Raw genomic sequence first — 16,372 nt, forward strand, 5'->3', positions numbered from 1 at the left:
TACTGGAACATAAAAATTATATTGGGTTTTTAGCTTAATACACACAAATTTTGTAGTTTTAAAAATGATGATGGACAGTTCAAATATCTACATATATGTAAAATGTCAAACAAATATCAGCATCAATGTAGAATACATTTGACAAATTAGTTTTTCCATTTCATTTACCTACTTGTAATTGATGAATGTCCACCAATAAGGTTCTTAAAGATAGTCCAGAATAACAGCAATGAGTATAATTATCAAACTAGAAAGGGTTACAGTATGGCCATGTGGGGACACAAGCAGCATGATGATTGAATTTGTGCATCACATATCCTTGGACCGCTTGGGCATGCAAAGGTGCTAATTAATGCTAGTGATGCCATGTGAGGAACAGGAGTAGCCTACATATGTGATTGGGACAAGACATTGACATACTGTATATACTGAAGGATATGCAACAAGGTTATACATGAAATATACATGAGGTCAGTAATAAAGGATACATATATATACATACATATACCAAGGCCTCCTTCCCCCCCACCAGGGGGGTAGCCAAAAAGGACAAGGCACAAAAACACTCCCACCCATTTCAGGATAAGATGTCAAAATGAAGAGCAGTAATGAGTGGAGTACCACAAGGTTCAGCATTTGCACCAATAATGTTTCTTGTCTATGTCAATGACATGATGGAAGGAACAACAAGCTATGCCAACATGTTTGCAGATGATGCAAAAATCATGAGAAGAGTGAAAAATGAGGAGGATGGTAGACTATTGCAAAAAGATCTAGACACTATTTTTGCATGGAGCCAAGAATGGGAAATGAAGTTTAATACCAAAAAATGCAAAGTACTGGAAATGGGCAATAGTGGCAAAAGACCATCCTTAAACTACTCCTTGGGAAGTGAACCCATTACAAAAGCAAAAGAGGAGAAAGATTTGGGAGTCTTGATAAAAGACAACCTGTCACCTGACAGACATATCAGCAAGATTGTGGGAGAGACATATGGACTACTGCAGAAGATCAAAGTGGCATTTCACTATATGGATGAAGAGATGATGAAAAAACTCATTGAAACCCTGATCCATCCAAGACTGGAATATGTGTCAGTAGTATGGTCCCCACACAGAGTGAAGGATATAAGCAAGATCGAGAGAATACATGATATGAAAAAACAATTACAAAAATTATCTGAGAGTATTGGTCACAGATACATTGTTTCCTGACAAACATATCAGCAAAATTGTGAGACATACAGTCTGTTTATAAAAATAAGTGTCTTTTAACTACACAGATAAGGATATTATAAAAAAAATAACCATAGCATGATTAATTATTCTTAGATTAGCATTTGCAGCTGTGATATGATCTCCACACAAATTGAAAGGTATAAACAAGTTTGATGGAATGCAAACAGCAACAACCAAATTTGTTCTTAGCCTTGCAATAAAATGTATGAAGAGCTATTGAAAAAAGAAGAGAAACAGGTGATATGACCAAAATAATTAGGTTATTAAAGGAAGATGGTAAGATTAACAGTTGATTTGAGTGCATCAAGAGGTCATGACAACAAATTGAAGAAAACCACATATCTGAAGGATGTCGAGAAACAGTTTTCAATACAGATACATCAATTGTAATAGTCTTGAAGATGATATAGTCCATCCTAAACCATAAGCAAACTTAAAACTAGGTATAGTCAGAGAAAAATAGTCAGGAACCCACAGGCATTTCTCCTTTCCTGTATGTGATAATGAAGTAAATACAATTAGGTAAATATTTCCTCCATTCCCAACTCACACAACTACTTCCAAAAAGTAATTCACTAAAAGAAAGGCATAGGAGTAGCACTGATAGGGTAAAACTTTGGTGTCCTGGATGATTACCAGGGGATCATTATTCCTTCTCTCATATCTGGCCAACTCATTTTGCTTTGAGTGTTGTGATATATATTATATATTATATATTATATATATATATATATATATATACAGAGCTGGGCATGTTCCTTGGTGTTTTCCACTTTAGTTTGGCTGTGGTTAGTGCTCCTAAACTATTAAATATAGGTGTTGGTATAGTGTGTGGCCTACCTTTTGAATGTGGCCTATGAAATTTTTCTTTGGTATAGCATATGGTCTACCGGATTTTTATTTTGGTATGAACCTGTCTCTTAAGCTTTAATAGTTTGGGAGTGTTAACCACGGCCAAACTAAAGTGGAATGCACTGAGGAATAGGAATGCACCCAGCTCTGTATACAGGTATATATATATATATATATATATATTAGGTATGTACAGATGTCTCCTATGATTTCACAGGTAGATTTGTGAGAATGAAGTCTTGGCTAACACCTTGTACACAAGTATCTATCTTGCCAAGAATATTCAAATGTCTTTTAAGTACAACATAAATTTCAGGTGGTTTAAAAAAATAATTCAAACATTCAGTGGCTTTTTGACACAATTGTTTTTTCAGTATTAGATGAGACACAATCAAAAACTGGTGCTCACATACTGCTTTTTGTGAAAGGTCATGGTAATCTCCTACTTTAAACTATCAAACAATTTCAATAGGCATAATTTCTTCTGCAATAGTATTATCTCTACATTCTCCTTTTATCTTCACAGTTACAGATTCCTCCATGTCCTCTTCACCTACTGACCCCAAACCACTTGAGCAAGAAGATGCAAGTCGTTTTTGAAAATTGACATAATTTGCATCAGTGATGGGAGAAACTGGTTTTGGTTTCAGAGGAGGTTTTTGGCATGAATTTGTTCTCAGTAATTCTTTGTCTTGAGTAGTGGACTGGTTTGAAGTCATGTGCAAATAACATGGATTGGTCTGTGTGATTGGTGGGCTGCTGAAGCCACTATCCCCACTGTTAGTACTGAGTGTGTGCTGCACTGGTAAAAGCTTAGGCACTGAGGATGTTAATTCTGGATAAACAAAATGGGGAGTGTCTTTCTTATCTTTTGGAGAATTCATTTGCAGGTAAGTACCATCTGTGACAGAAGAGTCTTTAGAGCTTTTCTTTCTGTAATATTTTTTTTCTGCCCCCTCCTCACCATTTTCATCCTGTTGATTAGTGTCAGGAGTAAAATGAAAGACTTCATTGCTCATATTTAGAGTTCCAGTTTGAAGGCAATCACTCCCATGAGAGAATGACCTTGACAGACTCACGGAAGGCTTCTGCTGAAACAGTGGCTTTGGGCTTGTGACTGTGTTAGAATCAATGGTAGGTATATCCACTGCCTCTGGGTCCTCACAGGAAGGATGTGCTACCACATACCCTCCTCCATCATCAGGTGTAGTTTCACGAATTATACTGTTGTAGTCAGGACTACGCATTAATGACAGGTAGTCAACTTCTGGTGTAGAACTATCGATTCCATTATTGAGGTCCAGATAAAACTGTAAAATCATTAAGTTTGGTAAGACATTTGCATACACTTGTAACAGGTATATAAGCATATTCTTTCTTTGAGAGGAACAACCAATAATTTTATGTTTTGGGGAAATATGAAAGACATCTTATGGAGAATTTTTTTGCATTACATCCAATTGTTTGGAAACTATCAAATTATGATTCGCTGTCTTCATTATAACTATATTACAGTTCTTGACTGAAAATTATATTGGTTCACATACTGGCTACATCTGTACTTACTTGTTTTTCAGTTTCACCAATCATTCCACCAAGTGCTTCCTCAAGTTCAGAAAATCTTGGACGTTGTCTTGGATCATCATGCCAGCAATCTAGCATCATCTGGTACCTGCCATAGATGACATTTAATCAGTCTGCAGTAGCATATACTCGTAATTTTAAAGAACTAACATTTACATTGTGGAATCTTTACTCAGTGTCAATCACAGCCTCAGAATAGAATTGTAAGTAATATAGTTTGCTGTGATATTACATTGGCTCTACAGAGACCTGTCTATTTATATATTAAGGGCTTCTTCCCTCTTTTGAGGGAGGTAGCCAGTCAAGGCACACACTCACTCCCACCCATTCCACTCCCATCTACCACCTTTGTTTCCTTCATCTTAGCTCCTCGTGGATAACGGGTCATCCCTATCTTCTGCCCACTGCCCAGGTTAGAAGCAATGCAGCAAAACAGCCTCATTTCGACTGCAACATTTCCTCCTTGTCCCTTCATGCAGAAAATTGAGACAACAGGGAGAAATCCCTTTGGGCCACATCAAAATACCATCCATGCACAATCATTCTCTAATCACCTTCTCCCTTCCCTGTTCAACAGACATCTCTCTTGCTCAAAGCCCCTTTCATCCTATCCATCCATCTCATCCCTGGTCATCCCCTCAAGTTCACTTCATCTACCTCTGCTTTCCACACCACTTTTGCTAATCTTTCCTCACTCATTCTTTCCATGTGCTCTACAGATATCAAAATATAAATCATCTTAACTCTCCTATTTGTAAGCTCTAAAGACATTTGTCAAGATTATCTGCTTGGAATCAATAGATTGCTCAGCAACCCTAGTCCCTGATCATTAGAGCAAGAATTCTGCAGTCAAATTTTCTGAAGAGTTGGGTAATATTCCTGATAAAGATAATATCTTTGCAACACTAAGTTTCAAACATATTTTTATATTGTTCTTTCTTAAAACCTTGTTTAAGCAACTACAGGTGACAAGTGTATGTAAAACCTTTCAATTCATTCATTTACCTCAATAATTTTCTCTTGTCATGCACAAAATTATGCAGTTTTATGTAATACCGAGATTTCTGTTTCTTTTATATGCTTATGTATATTTGTAGGTTCATGTAACACATCCGGAATCAATTTAATCGTGGCTCCAATTAGACGTGGGCTGTGAGGTGTACCCCTCTCTTTCCTGGCTACCTATGTGACTTCTTTCCCTTTAGCAACAAGACCTTTCTCTCCATCTCTACCACACCCTTCAGGTTTTCATGCAAAAAGCCATGCCCAACGTGGGTGATATCTTCATTCAAATATCAAGGAGACAGGGCCACACTTTAAGCATTTACAAAAATTCTGCATTCAAGTGAAAAGGTTAGAAGACAGATTATTTTCCATCACACCAGAGTAATATATATATATGTTGCTATAAACATCACAAGTGAGTTAAGCCAACTTAAATATGTAGATACAGGCTTGGGAGGATTAACTCACAGAGTGAGGACTAGACATTGGTCAGAGTGAATGAGTGCAGCTGGGAGGGATGAACAGTCATTATGACTACATACCCCCATGGAACAGATTAGTAAGCTTTCATCTTCGATTTTTTCTCTCTCTCTCTCTCCTCTTTATTTCTCTGTGGATATATTGTGCATATATGAAATATTTGAGATAATAGTCTTAGTAACTATGTACCCCCAATGAACAGGTAGAGAGGCAAAACCCTGAGTCCAGGTCCCACACACCACACATTTTTAGGTTTAGGGTTTGCAGATGTGAATTAGAGCACTGTGCCTGATATTGCTCGCTGTAGCTCAGTTGCCCATTCTAAACTAATTTGTGCATGTACTATATATATACAGTCGAACCTCGAAAGCCCGAACCCTTGTATGACTGGTCGAAATGAACAAAGGGCGGACTTTTCAAGCGAAGTTCCCTATTTGTCCGGTAGGTGGCAGCGACGGCCGTACACGTGTACTCAAACCCGGCCCAGTCAAGCCGCCACCAGGGCTGCAATTTTGTAGAATTTTGTACCAAAACGTAGTGAAATAGTGGCATGTGGCAACTGCACAAGTACATGAGGAAATTTTTTCTACATATCAGCGGGCTGTTAAAAACATTCAAAAACTCAAACTTTTGTTTAAAAATTATAGAACTAGTTATCAAATAATAAATGGTACATCAAAATATGACTTTTATTGGTAATTGTGTTACTTACAAAATATTATACCCGAAAAGATACGTTTTTACCCTGTAGAAAAAAATTCTACGCTAAAGTTTCAGCTTTCTTTTAGCGATAATAATATATACAATTTTTTTTTATTTTTTTTTATATCTTACTGAATACGTTAGGGCATGGGGGCCTTACATACATTCAAGAATAAAAAAACTAGAACCAACATTTTGTCAAAGTTTGACAAGTATATCTTGCTATGAAAGTCTGCACACGCCCGAGAAAAATGTATGCCCCAGTATGACAACACTCCCATTCTACACGGCAACCCTGGCCGCCACCAATGTTCCGCGTGCATACCTTCCAATATTTACAGTGTACGTAATAAAAAATACAGTACAGTTCACTGTACAGTACATTTACATGCCTGTATTACAGTTATTATTACAGAATTATTAGTATTATAGTATTATTATTACAGTGTTAGAGTATTATTCTTATGTGTTTCTATGCCATATCATACTTTACCTATACGTATACTGCTAAGAAAATTGACGGGTGTTAGGGAGATATTTTCGATGACCGGACTTTTGGCATTACCGGACCACCCTTCCCCCCAATTAGTCCGGGCTTTCGAGGTTCGACTGTATGTATATATATATATATATATATATATATATATGTATATATATATATATATATATATATATATATATATATATATATATAGTGGTGTTAATTGCGATGTGGATGGGGACGAGCGGTTGGCACCCCCCCACGGGGTGGGGGTGTGTTCAGGTCAAAGGGCATGTGGGTCGGTGACCCCAAAGGGGGGAATGCCTGTGCATTGGTATGGGTTGGCAGTATATAGCACGGGCCACAGGTGTGTGGATATGTGAATGGGTGGATAAAGGAGGGAAACTTACGAAAGAAGGGGGGTTCGTATTAAAAGTTAGGAGATAGGGAATTAAGCTTAGGAACTGTGCTGTGTGTAAATGAGGAGAGTTAAGGACTGACCCAGAAGCAACCACAGGAATGGAATTCTTGACAGACAACAAGTAAGTAAATCGCCTTTGTTTTAACCACAAATTATCTAGACCCTGCCGAGATGACATCACCCACGAGCACCAAGGAGCCATTCAAGATGAACAATATCACCCTATGGCTGGTAGACGGCATTGGAGATGTCACCGGGTGGCTTACAAAGGTGGAGTTGGTCGTGAAGTGTCGGACGTAGTGGAACATTTGGCTTGAAGGAGCTGGAACCGTTGGAAGGAGGAGCAGTGTTGGGACTGTGGCTGGAAAGGGACAGGATCGGAAACCTGATATTCAGGAGAAGCAATGAGATCCCGAAGGTTACAGATGAAATGAGCAAACAAGAGCTCTTCTCCCTTTGTGGCAAATTAGTGAGCCACTACCCAGTCACTGGTTGGCTCCATATGGTGTGCAGCTACATTAAGAGGCAGTTGGGGTCGAAGGATTAGGGAGAGAAGATTGATGAGGGCACGCTAATGATGATATGTGACGTTGTACAATGGACGATACATGATGATCCGGTGAGGGGACTGGAATGCACCCCAACAGAGCTGAGGCATAGTGTGGTGTGATGTGAGCAGCATAGCAACCAGTGCCGTCTTGGAGATAGGGGGCGTGGTAGTCGAAGATGGAGCGTGGCAATGAAAAAAGGACAATTACCATCATATCAACATATCAGAGTTGGATGTGGCCATAAAAGGAGTCAATTTGGCACTGAAATGGGGGCTGCATGAGATCAAAAGTAGGACTGACTCAGCCACTGTAGCGGGGTGGATGAAGTCAGTGCTGACGGCTGAGAAGAGAGTACGCATGAAGGGGGCTGCAGAGGTCCTTGAGAAGCATAGTCTTGGGATCCTGAGGGAGTTAATAGATGAATTCAACATGAGGATAAGGGTGAGCGAGGTGCCGTCGGGAATGAACAAAGCAGATGCGCTAATCAGAGTGAAGAAAAGCTGGCTGAAAGTGATGGAAGAATATGATGAGGAGAAGCTTGTGTGCGCTGCAGGGTCCCTTCATGCAAAAGAGTTGCACAAAACTCACCACCTAGGTGTCAACAGGCCATTGTTCCTGGCGAGGAAGGTTGACCTGAATATATTGAGGGAAGAAGTCTGGCGGGCAGTGAGAGCATGTGTCCAATGTCAGTCCATAGACCCCGCCCCCACACCACACTCGGCGGGGGAACTTAGTGTGGGAGAAAACTGGAGGTGGCTGGCGGTTGATGTAACCCACTATTGGGGGGCTAGGTACCTGTCAATGGCTGACAGCAGGCCAGGACGGTTCGCCATCTGGCGAGAACTGAAGGCAGAGACTGGAGAGGAGATTGCACGGGTGATAAATGGGCTATTTTTGGAATGGGGCCCAGTGGATGAAGTCCTGATGGATAATGGCACAGTGTTTTGGTCGGAGGCTCTGAAAGGCATGTTGGACAAGTGGAGTAAAAGACAATTCTTCCGGGCAGCTTACCGACCAAGTAGAAATGGAATAGTAGAATAATACTGTACCATTGTACGAATAAGTCCATTGCCGAGAAGGCACTAATACTACCCATGGAGGCAGTTTTTTGGTATAATATGTCCCCCAGGTCAGGCCAAGATGACGGCTTGGTTCCGCAAAGAGCCATGTTTAAATACAATTGGCAGCATCCCCAGAGGGGGCCGGGACCACTGGTCAATGCTGAATAAGGCCCCGCTACAGTGCAGGTGGGGGAGGAGGTATGGGTGAGGCCAAAGGATAGGAAGTGCATATCACAGTGGACAAGAGGGATAGTGACGGAGGTGAATTCACGGAACAACGTCTTTGTCAAGGGAGTGCTGTGGCATATCTTGGATGTTTGGCGTGTGGTGAGTGAAGGAGAAGACGAGGAGGAGAGTCATGGAGTGACGGCGAATGAGGGGGTGGTGTCGCGGAGACCCTGCCATGACATGCGTCCTCCAAGGTGGCTACAGGACTACAAAGTAGGAGATGAAGAGTAGGTTGATCTCAAGATCAAAGGGGGTGGTGTGAATGTAGTGAATGTGGTGCTGACGGGGACGAGCAGTTGGGGGGGGGGGGGCAATGAGCACGTGGGTCAGTGACCCCAGAGGGGGGAATGCCTGTGCATCGGTATGGGTTGGCAGTATATAGCATGGGGCACGGGTGTGTGGATGTGTAAATAGGGGGATAAAGGAGGGAAACCTACGAAAGAAGGGGGGTTCATATTAGAAGTTAGGAGATAGGGAATTTAGCTTAGGGTCTGTGGTGTGTGTAAATGAGGAGGGTTAAGGACTGACTCAGAAGCAACCACAGGAATGGAATTCTCGATGGAAAACAAGTAAGTAAATCGCTTTTGTTTAAACCACACACACACACACACACACACACACTTTCAACGAACGGACGGCTTGAAGAACGTTCTGAAGAAAAGTGCAGATTGTGGATCCCAACGCAAAGAGAAGTGCCTTTTTGTATTTACAGGGTGGGGGGAAATTGCTCGTGGGGTAGTGGGAAAGTAAGGAAAGAGGAGAAGGGGAGGGATTGCTGGGAAAATGGAAGGTAATGAGGAAGTAGAGGACTTGGTCCAAACAGACTGCCGAAAAGTAAACAAACGACCACAAGACGAGCTGGAGGACGACGGAATGTCTAATAAGAATGTAAAGATTAGAAGTATAGATAGGAACAATACAGTAGAAAGTGATGAGAATATTTTCAAGGGATTTAAAGAGAGTGGGGGGGACACAAACTGACAAGACTAGAGAAGAAGGTTGATAAGGTGATCGAGGACTTGGAGAGTAGGTTAGGTCATATGAACACCATTTTACAAAGGGTTGAAAGATTGGAAGAATTAGAAAAGGCGAATAAAAACTTAACTGATGAAATAGAAGACCTAAAAAGACAGTTAAGAGAGGTAAAGGTGGAGAATGAGGAATTGAAGAAGAATAGTAAAGAAAACAGAGAAACGATAGCTAAAGAAAGTAAAAATTGGAAGAAAACCCAAGAAGGAAATAAGGTTTCATTCACTGACATAGTCAAACAGCAATTGAAAGAACATACTGAAGACTCAGTTATTAAAGTGATGAGACAAAAGGAGAATATAGTAAGAGATTTAGCAGACAAGAAGAAATGTATAATTATATTAGGAATGGAAGAGAAACACAACACAGATAGAACCACAAGAATCAAAGAGGAAAATGAAAAAGTAAGCCAATTACTAGAATCAGTTCAGGAAGATGAACCAGAAATTATGAAACAAATCGAAGAGAAATTTAGACTCGGAAAGTATAGCACAGACAAGACCAGACCAATTAAGATTAAATTCAAGTCACAAACAACGGCAGAGAATATCTTATCCAAAACAGGGAAACTAGCAACAAGTGAACAATACAAAAAGATATGGATAAAAAGAGAAATGAATAAAGAGGAAAGAGAGGAAGAAAAGCAGAAAAGACTGGAAGCTAAGGCAAAAAACGAGAACAGAACGGAGTCAGAGAAAGAGAGATTCTATTGGAGAGTAGTGAACATGAAACTAAGGAAGTTCGACATACAAAAGAAAAACATAAGGGAAACAGAGAACACAATGGAAGTGGCAGAAAACTAAGAGTGTCTTACACAAATATAGATGGATTAATAACAGGATTGAATGAGCTGAATGATTATTTGAAAGAAAAAGAACCGGACATAATGGGAATTGTAGAAACAAAATTAAAAGGCCCACTACCACCCAACAGTGTAGGACATGATGCATACAATTATTGGATTAGAAACAGAGAGAAAAAGCAAGGGGGTGGAGTTATGTTCCTGACTAAGAAGGATATAAACGTGAAAGGTGTCATATATGGAAAGAATACAGTAGAGATGATCATGATAGAAGTGGAAGACAGAGATAAGAAGAGCAGAAAATTTGTGATAAATTATGTGCCTCCAAAAACAGCCTCATGGGAGGAGAGTGAACATAAAAGTATGTTAGAGGACACAAAGATAACATTAAATAAAATAATGGAAGATGGAGGAAGAATAGTTATGATGGGCGACTTTAATTGCAAAGAAATCTGCTGGGAAGAAATGACAGTAAAGGGTGGAGATGACTCATGGGGAAACGCTCTACTTGAGATGATTATTGACCACACAATGACACAATGGATACAGGAGAACACTAGGTATAGAAATGAAGAAGAACCATCGAGACTAGACTTATTAATTACATCTGAACCTAGAATAGTGGACAAGATTGAATATAAAACACCAATAGGTAAAAGTGACCACATATTGATTGAACTGGAACTTAATGAAGAAAAATATATCAAAAGAAATGAACAATATAGAAAAGGAAGAATGATGTATGAAAAAACAAACTTTGATAAAATAAGAGAATTCTTTCAACAAGAAAACTGGGAAGAAATATACAAAGAAGAAACATCAGTGGAAAAGAAATGGAATATTTTGACAAAAATTTACAAAAAAGGAGTGGAAAAGTATGTCCCAAGACAAAAACAAGAAAAAGAATATGTAAAATGCTGGTACAACAAAAGTTGTAGGGAGTTAAAAGACAAAAGAGACAAAGCCTGGACCAGATGGAAAAAAGACAGAAAACCTGAAAAATGGAAAATATATACCAGTTATAGAAATGAATATGTACAAACGTGCAGAGAGGAAAAGAGAAAATATGAAAAAGACGTCATAGAAAAATGTAAAGATCAACCAAAACTATTCTACAGATTTGTAAACAATAAACTGAAAAACAAACAAGACTTGGAGAAATTAAGACAAGGAGGAGTTGAATACACTGAGGAAATGGAAATGGCAGAAATTATGAACAAACATTTTAAATCAGTGTTTACAAGGGAAAATATACAACCTGAAGAGATTGAGTGGAAAGAAAAAGTCCCCCCTATGGAAGAAATAGAAGTAACAAAGAATGAAATATTGACACACTTGGGTAATTTTGATGTCAGAAAATCGCATGGGCCAGATGAAATAGCAAACTGGATTCTGAAAGAATGCAGGAATGAACTGGCAGACAAAATACATAGCATAATAAGCAGTTCCTTAAAAGAAGGAAAAGTTCCAGAAGATTGGAAAAAAGCAAATATAGTACCTATATATAAAGGAGGAAATAAAGAAGAACCTACCAACTATAGACCAGTCTCTCTAACAAGTACAATAGCAAAACTTTGTGAAAGAATTATCAAAAGTAGATGGGTAAAATACTTGGAAAAAAACAATGTACTAAATCCAAGGCAATTTGGATTCAGACAAGGACGATCATGCGTCACCAATTTAATATGTTTCTATTCAAGGCTAATAGATATAATACAAGAAAGAGATGGATGGGCTGATTGTGCATTTCTAGACCTAAAAAAAGCTTTTGACAAAGTACCACATAAGAAGTTGCTTAAGAAATTAGAATATGAAGGAGGAATACAAGGTAAATTACTAAATTGGATGGAAGACTTTTTGCAAGAAAGAAAAATGAGAGTAGTGATAAGAGATCAGCACTCAAAATGGAATGAAGTAATAAGCGGTGTCCCGCAGGGAACAGTTCTGGCCCCAATAATGTTTGCTATATATATTAATGATATGGATGAAGGAATTGAAAGTTATATGAGCTTCTTTGCAGATGATGCAAAACTACTGAAAAGAGTGAAAACTGAAGAAGATTGTGAATCACTACAGAGAGATCTAAATAAAGTACAAGAATGGAGTAGGAAGTGGGAGATGGAGTTCAATACAAAAAAGTGTAGTATAATGGAATTTGGAAAAAGCAAAAACAGAATAACAGGATCATATAATTTGGGAGAAGAAGGAATAAAAAAAGTAGAAAATGAGAAGGACCTGGGAGTCATTGTTATGAATAATATATCACCTGAGAAACATATAAATAAGATTTTTGGAGAAACTTATAATTTAATAAGAACAATCAAAGTGGCATTTACATACCTGGATGAAGAAATGGTGAGGAAAATCCTAATCACCCTGATAAGACCAAGATTGGAATATGCAGCAACGATATGGTCACCAAGTACAAAAAAATGTATAAAAAAACTAGAAAGAATACAAAGAGCAATCACAAAACTGGCACCAACACTCTCAAAACTATCATATGAAGAGAGACTACAAAAACTTAAACTACAGACACTAGAGCAAAGAAGAGAGAGAGGAGATTTGATAGCTATTTACAGAATCATGAAAGGCATAGAAATTACCGATAGAATCTGATAAAATGGGATGACAGAAATACAAGAGGACACGGAAATAAAATAAAAAAAGACAGCTATAGAAGAGATTTGAAAAAGAACAGCTTTCCTCACAGAGTAATAGACAGTTGGAACAAGTTAGATGAGAAAGTGGTGTGTGCAAAAACAATACATGAATTTAAAAATAGTTTAGATAAAATGAGATATGAAGACGGGACCCCACGAGCATGGCTCCCCTTCCCGTAAAATACAACTAGGTAAATACAACTAGGTAAATACACACACACAAACACCTGGTTTGTATTGAATGGGAGGGGAGAAATCGTGGTTGTCCAAAATTAAATCTCTGCAGTGCTAGTTAAATGGAATAAGACGTACATACATACATATACCAAAGGCTTTTTCCCCCCTTACATGGGAGGTAGCCAAAAGAAAAAGGTATAGAAACCACTCCCACCCATTCCATCCTCTACATACTCCACTCCCCTCCACCCTCTCCCTTCCCTCTATCTTGGCACCTCCTGGATGATGGGTTCATCCCTGCATCTTATCCACTGCCCTGGGTCAGAAGCAGTGTCACAAGACACAGTGCATCCACAGCAAGGCCATTTCATTAATTCGGGAACCCCCCCTCTCTGTCCCCTCATGCAGAAAATTAGAAGATGGAGAGAAATCCCTTCGGGCTGCATCAATTTATTTCTCATACATACTCCCTCACCCACTCCCCCTCATGCATCACAGCATCATCCATACACAACCCTTCTCCATTCACCCCTATCTTCTGTCCTCTCCCATCCTTCCTCAACAGACATTCCTCTCTTTCCCAATGCCCCTTTTACCCCATCCATCCATCTCATCCTAGGATGCCCCCTCATGTTTACTCCTTCAACCTCTGCCTTCCACACCTCTTTTTCTAATCTTTCTTCACTCATTCTTTCCATGTGTCAAACCATCCCAATACTCTTTCATCAACCCTATCTCCCAACTCCCTTTCTACCCCTGTTCTCCTTACCTCCTCATTTCTCACTCTATCCAGCCTAGTAACCCCTATCATACTTCTAAGGCATTTCATCTCAAAGACATTGAAACTCCTCTCTTATGTTCCATGTTTCTGCCCTATACAGTGCTGTTGGCACAATCACTCCTTCATACAATCTCTTCTTAGCACCCATTCCCAAATGTCTATTTCTCATTGCACTTTTTAATCCTCCAAAGTACTTACTTGCTTGTCTCAATCTACATTCTATCTCCACCCCCACTCCTCCCTTTCCTGCCACATTCTCACCCAAGTATCTAAAGGTATCCACTTCCTCCAGTCTCCCTTAATACTCACTTCCAATTTGCTGCCATCCTCTTACTTTGTACATCTCATCTCCTTACTTTTACCCACATTTATCTTCAACTTTCTTCTTTCACACACTCTCCCAAACACCATCACTAACTTCCTTAATCCCTTCTCTGATCTTGCTACAAGCACAGTGTCGTCAGCAAACAACAACTGACTTATCTCCCTCTTTTTTCCATTTTCTTTTACCATCTCCAACTTCTCGCAGAACCCCATCCATGTATAAATTGAACAGTCATGGTGACATCACACATCACTGGTAAGCTCCTACCTTTACCTCAAACCACTCATTCTCTCTGTGCCGTTACAAGAGGTAACGGGGCTTTTTTATACGTCCGTGTATCCCCATGTTTACATATTTTTTGTCGTAAGGCTCGTTTCCCCTCGGAAGAGGTTTTCAATTGTGTTTTTTGTAATGTTTTAATTTTAAGTATATTTCGAGCAGAGGCCTTTTCTGCTCGAAAATCCTACCTTGTAAGTTGTCTGCAAGCTGTGCTGCAAGATAACATCTCATTATTTGTACAATGTTCACTTTAAGAATTAGACTTAAGAAGGTGTGTAAGAACCGGTTGCTGTGGTGTGATGTCACGTCACACCTCCAGCCAGTGTGGTTTGGAACGCCTTCAGTTGTATACCCGCTCCCTTCGCGGCCTACTCAGTGAGTATTTGAGCCGAATTTAGTTTTAGATCTGGTATATCGTTTCTTGTATGTCATAATGAATTTAGCCTTAAGCTGCTCGTATTTCATGTTCAGATTATTTGTAATTCTGTATAAAAGCTGTTAGTAACGAGCGTCGCTCTGGATTGTTTTACAGTTTTTTCATCTACTACTTCTACTCTTCCTCCCAATTACTGTTTGCCGCCATAGTTTCAATGGCAGCACCTGTTGTGTGAAGATGAGAAAGTCGTGTTTTCTATTGCCAATAAACGTTAGCGACGAGCACTCCGTGGATCCTTAACCCCCCGCGTTGTTTACGTTACGTAATCCAGAAAAGAGGGCACTCGTTACGCTAACCCCCTATGCGCAGCAGAGTAATCTGTTACGCCATACTCTCTGTCTCTAATTCTAACACATGCTCTACTAATCTTGTAAAAACTCTTGACTGCTCTTAAAAGCTTTTCTCCTATCCCATATATCTGCAATACCTCCCACAGTACCTTCATTTCTACTCTATCATAAGCCTTTTCCAAATACATAAAGGCCAAAAATACATCCTTGTCATTTTAATAACTGCTTTCACCTCATCTTTCCTTATTTCTCCTCAATTTTCCTCATTTATCACTGTCATTTCTTAGTGCTTCCCTATGCAACTACCTTTCCCTCCCTATCCTCCTTCACATTTAGCAACTCCCTAAAATACTCTGCCCATCTTCCTCTAACTGCTGTCTCTTTTATTATCATTTCTCCACCTGCACCTTTTACCTTTTCTTCTCTACTTGATTCGCCTCCTCTTCCTCTCTTAATTTTGTTCCAAAACATCTTTTTATTACTTTCAATATTTTCTGTCATGCTCTAACCCCATTTCACATCTGCTCTCCTTTTTTGCCTCCTTTATCTTATGCTTTACTTCTCTTCTCTTTTCTTTGTACCTCTCTTACGATTCTCACATCTTATTTTGCAACCAATCTGTGAATGCTTGTTTCTTCTTAAAGGATTACAAAGGTAGAGCATGCTGACAGGAGACCTTTTGGTCCATAACTAGGGTGGATGTGAAAAAATTATAATAATGATAAATAAATAAATAAATAAAAAATATAATAATATAAGTAGTAAATAAAATAAATAGATAAATGCATAGGTATAGTTAAATAACAAACAGGTAAATAGTATATAATAATAGATTAACATATATCTAATAATAAATGTGAATCAAGCAAATAATAATAATCAGACAAATGATAAAACAAATAAATAATATAAAATAAATGACAGTCATTACAGTATCTTGCTTAGGTGTTTGTCTAAATGATTCTTAAGCTTCAAACTGAACTACAT

At 39.0% G+C, this 16,372-nt stretch overlaps 1 protein-coding gene across 6 annotated transcripts in view; it reads right to left on the reverse strand.

The window, feature by feature from the left end:
- Positions 1-221: 221 nt before the first annotated feature.
- Positions 222-16,372, reverse strand: part of LOC143027089 (vascular endothelial growth factor receptor 1-like) — a 269,766-nt gene continuing 253,615 nt past the window's right edge. For all 6 annotated transcript variants that reach the window (XM_076188039.1, XM_076188042.1, XM_076188038.1 and 3 more), the window contains 2 exons: positions 3,657-3,762; positions 222-3,400 (listed from right to left, as the gene is read on the reverse strand). In XM_076188039.1, the coding sequence (XP_076044154.1) occupies positions 2,546-3,400; positions 3,657-3,762 (961 nt within the window). In that variant the 3' untranslated portion in view covers positions 222-2,545. The remainder of the gene's footprint in view (positions 3,401-3,656; positions 3,763-16,372) is intronic.

The sequence above is a fragment of the Oratosquilla oratoria genome, chromosome 7, assembly GCF_046742065.1.
Source record: "Oratosquilla oratoria isolate Oo_2021 chromosome 7, ASM4674206v1, whole genome shotgun sequence".
NCBI classification, from domain to species: domain Eukaryota; kingdom Metazoa; phylum Arthropoda; class Malacostraca; order Stomatopoda; family Squillidae; genus Oratosquilla; species Oratosquilla oratoria.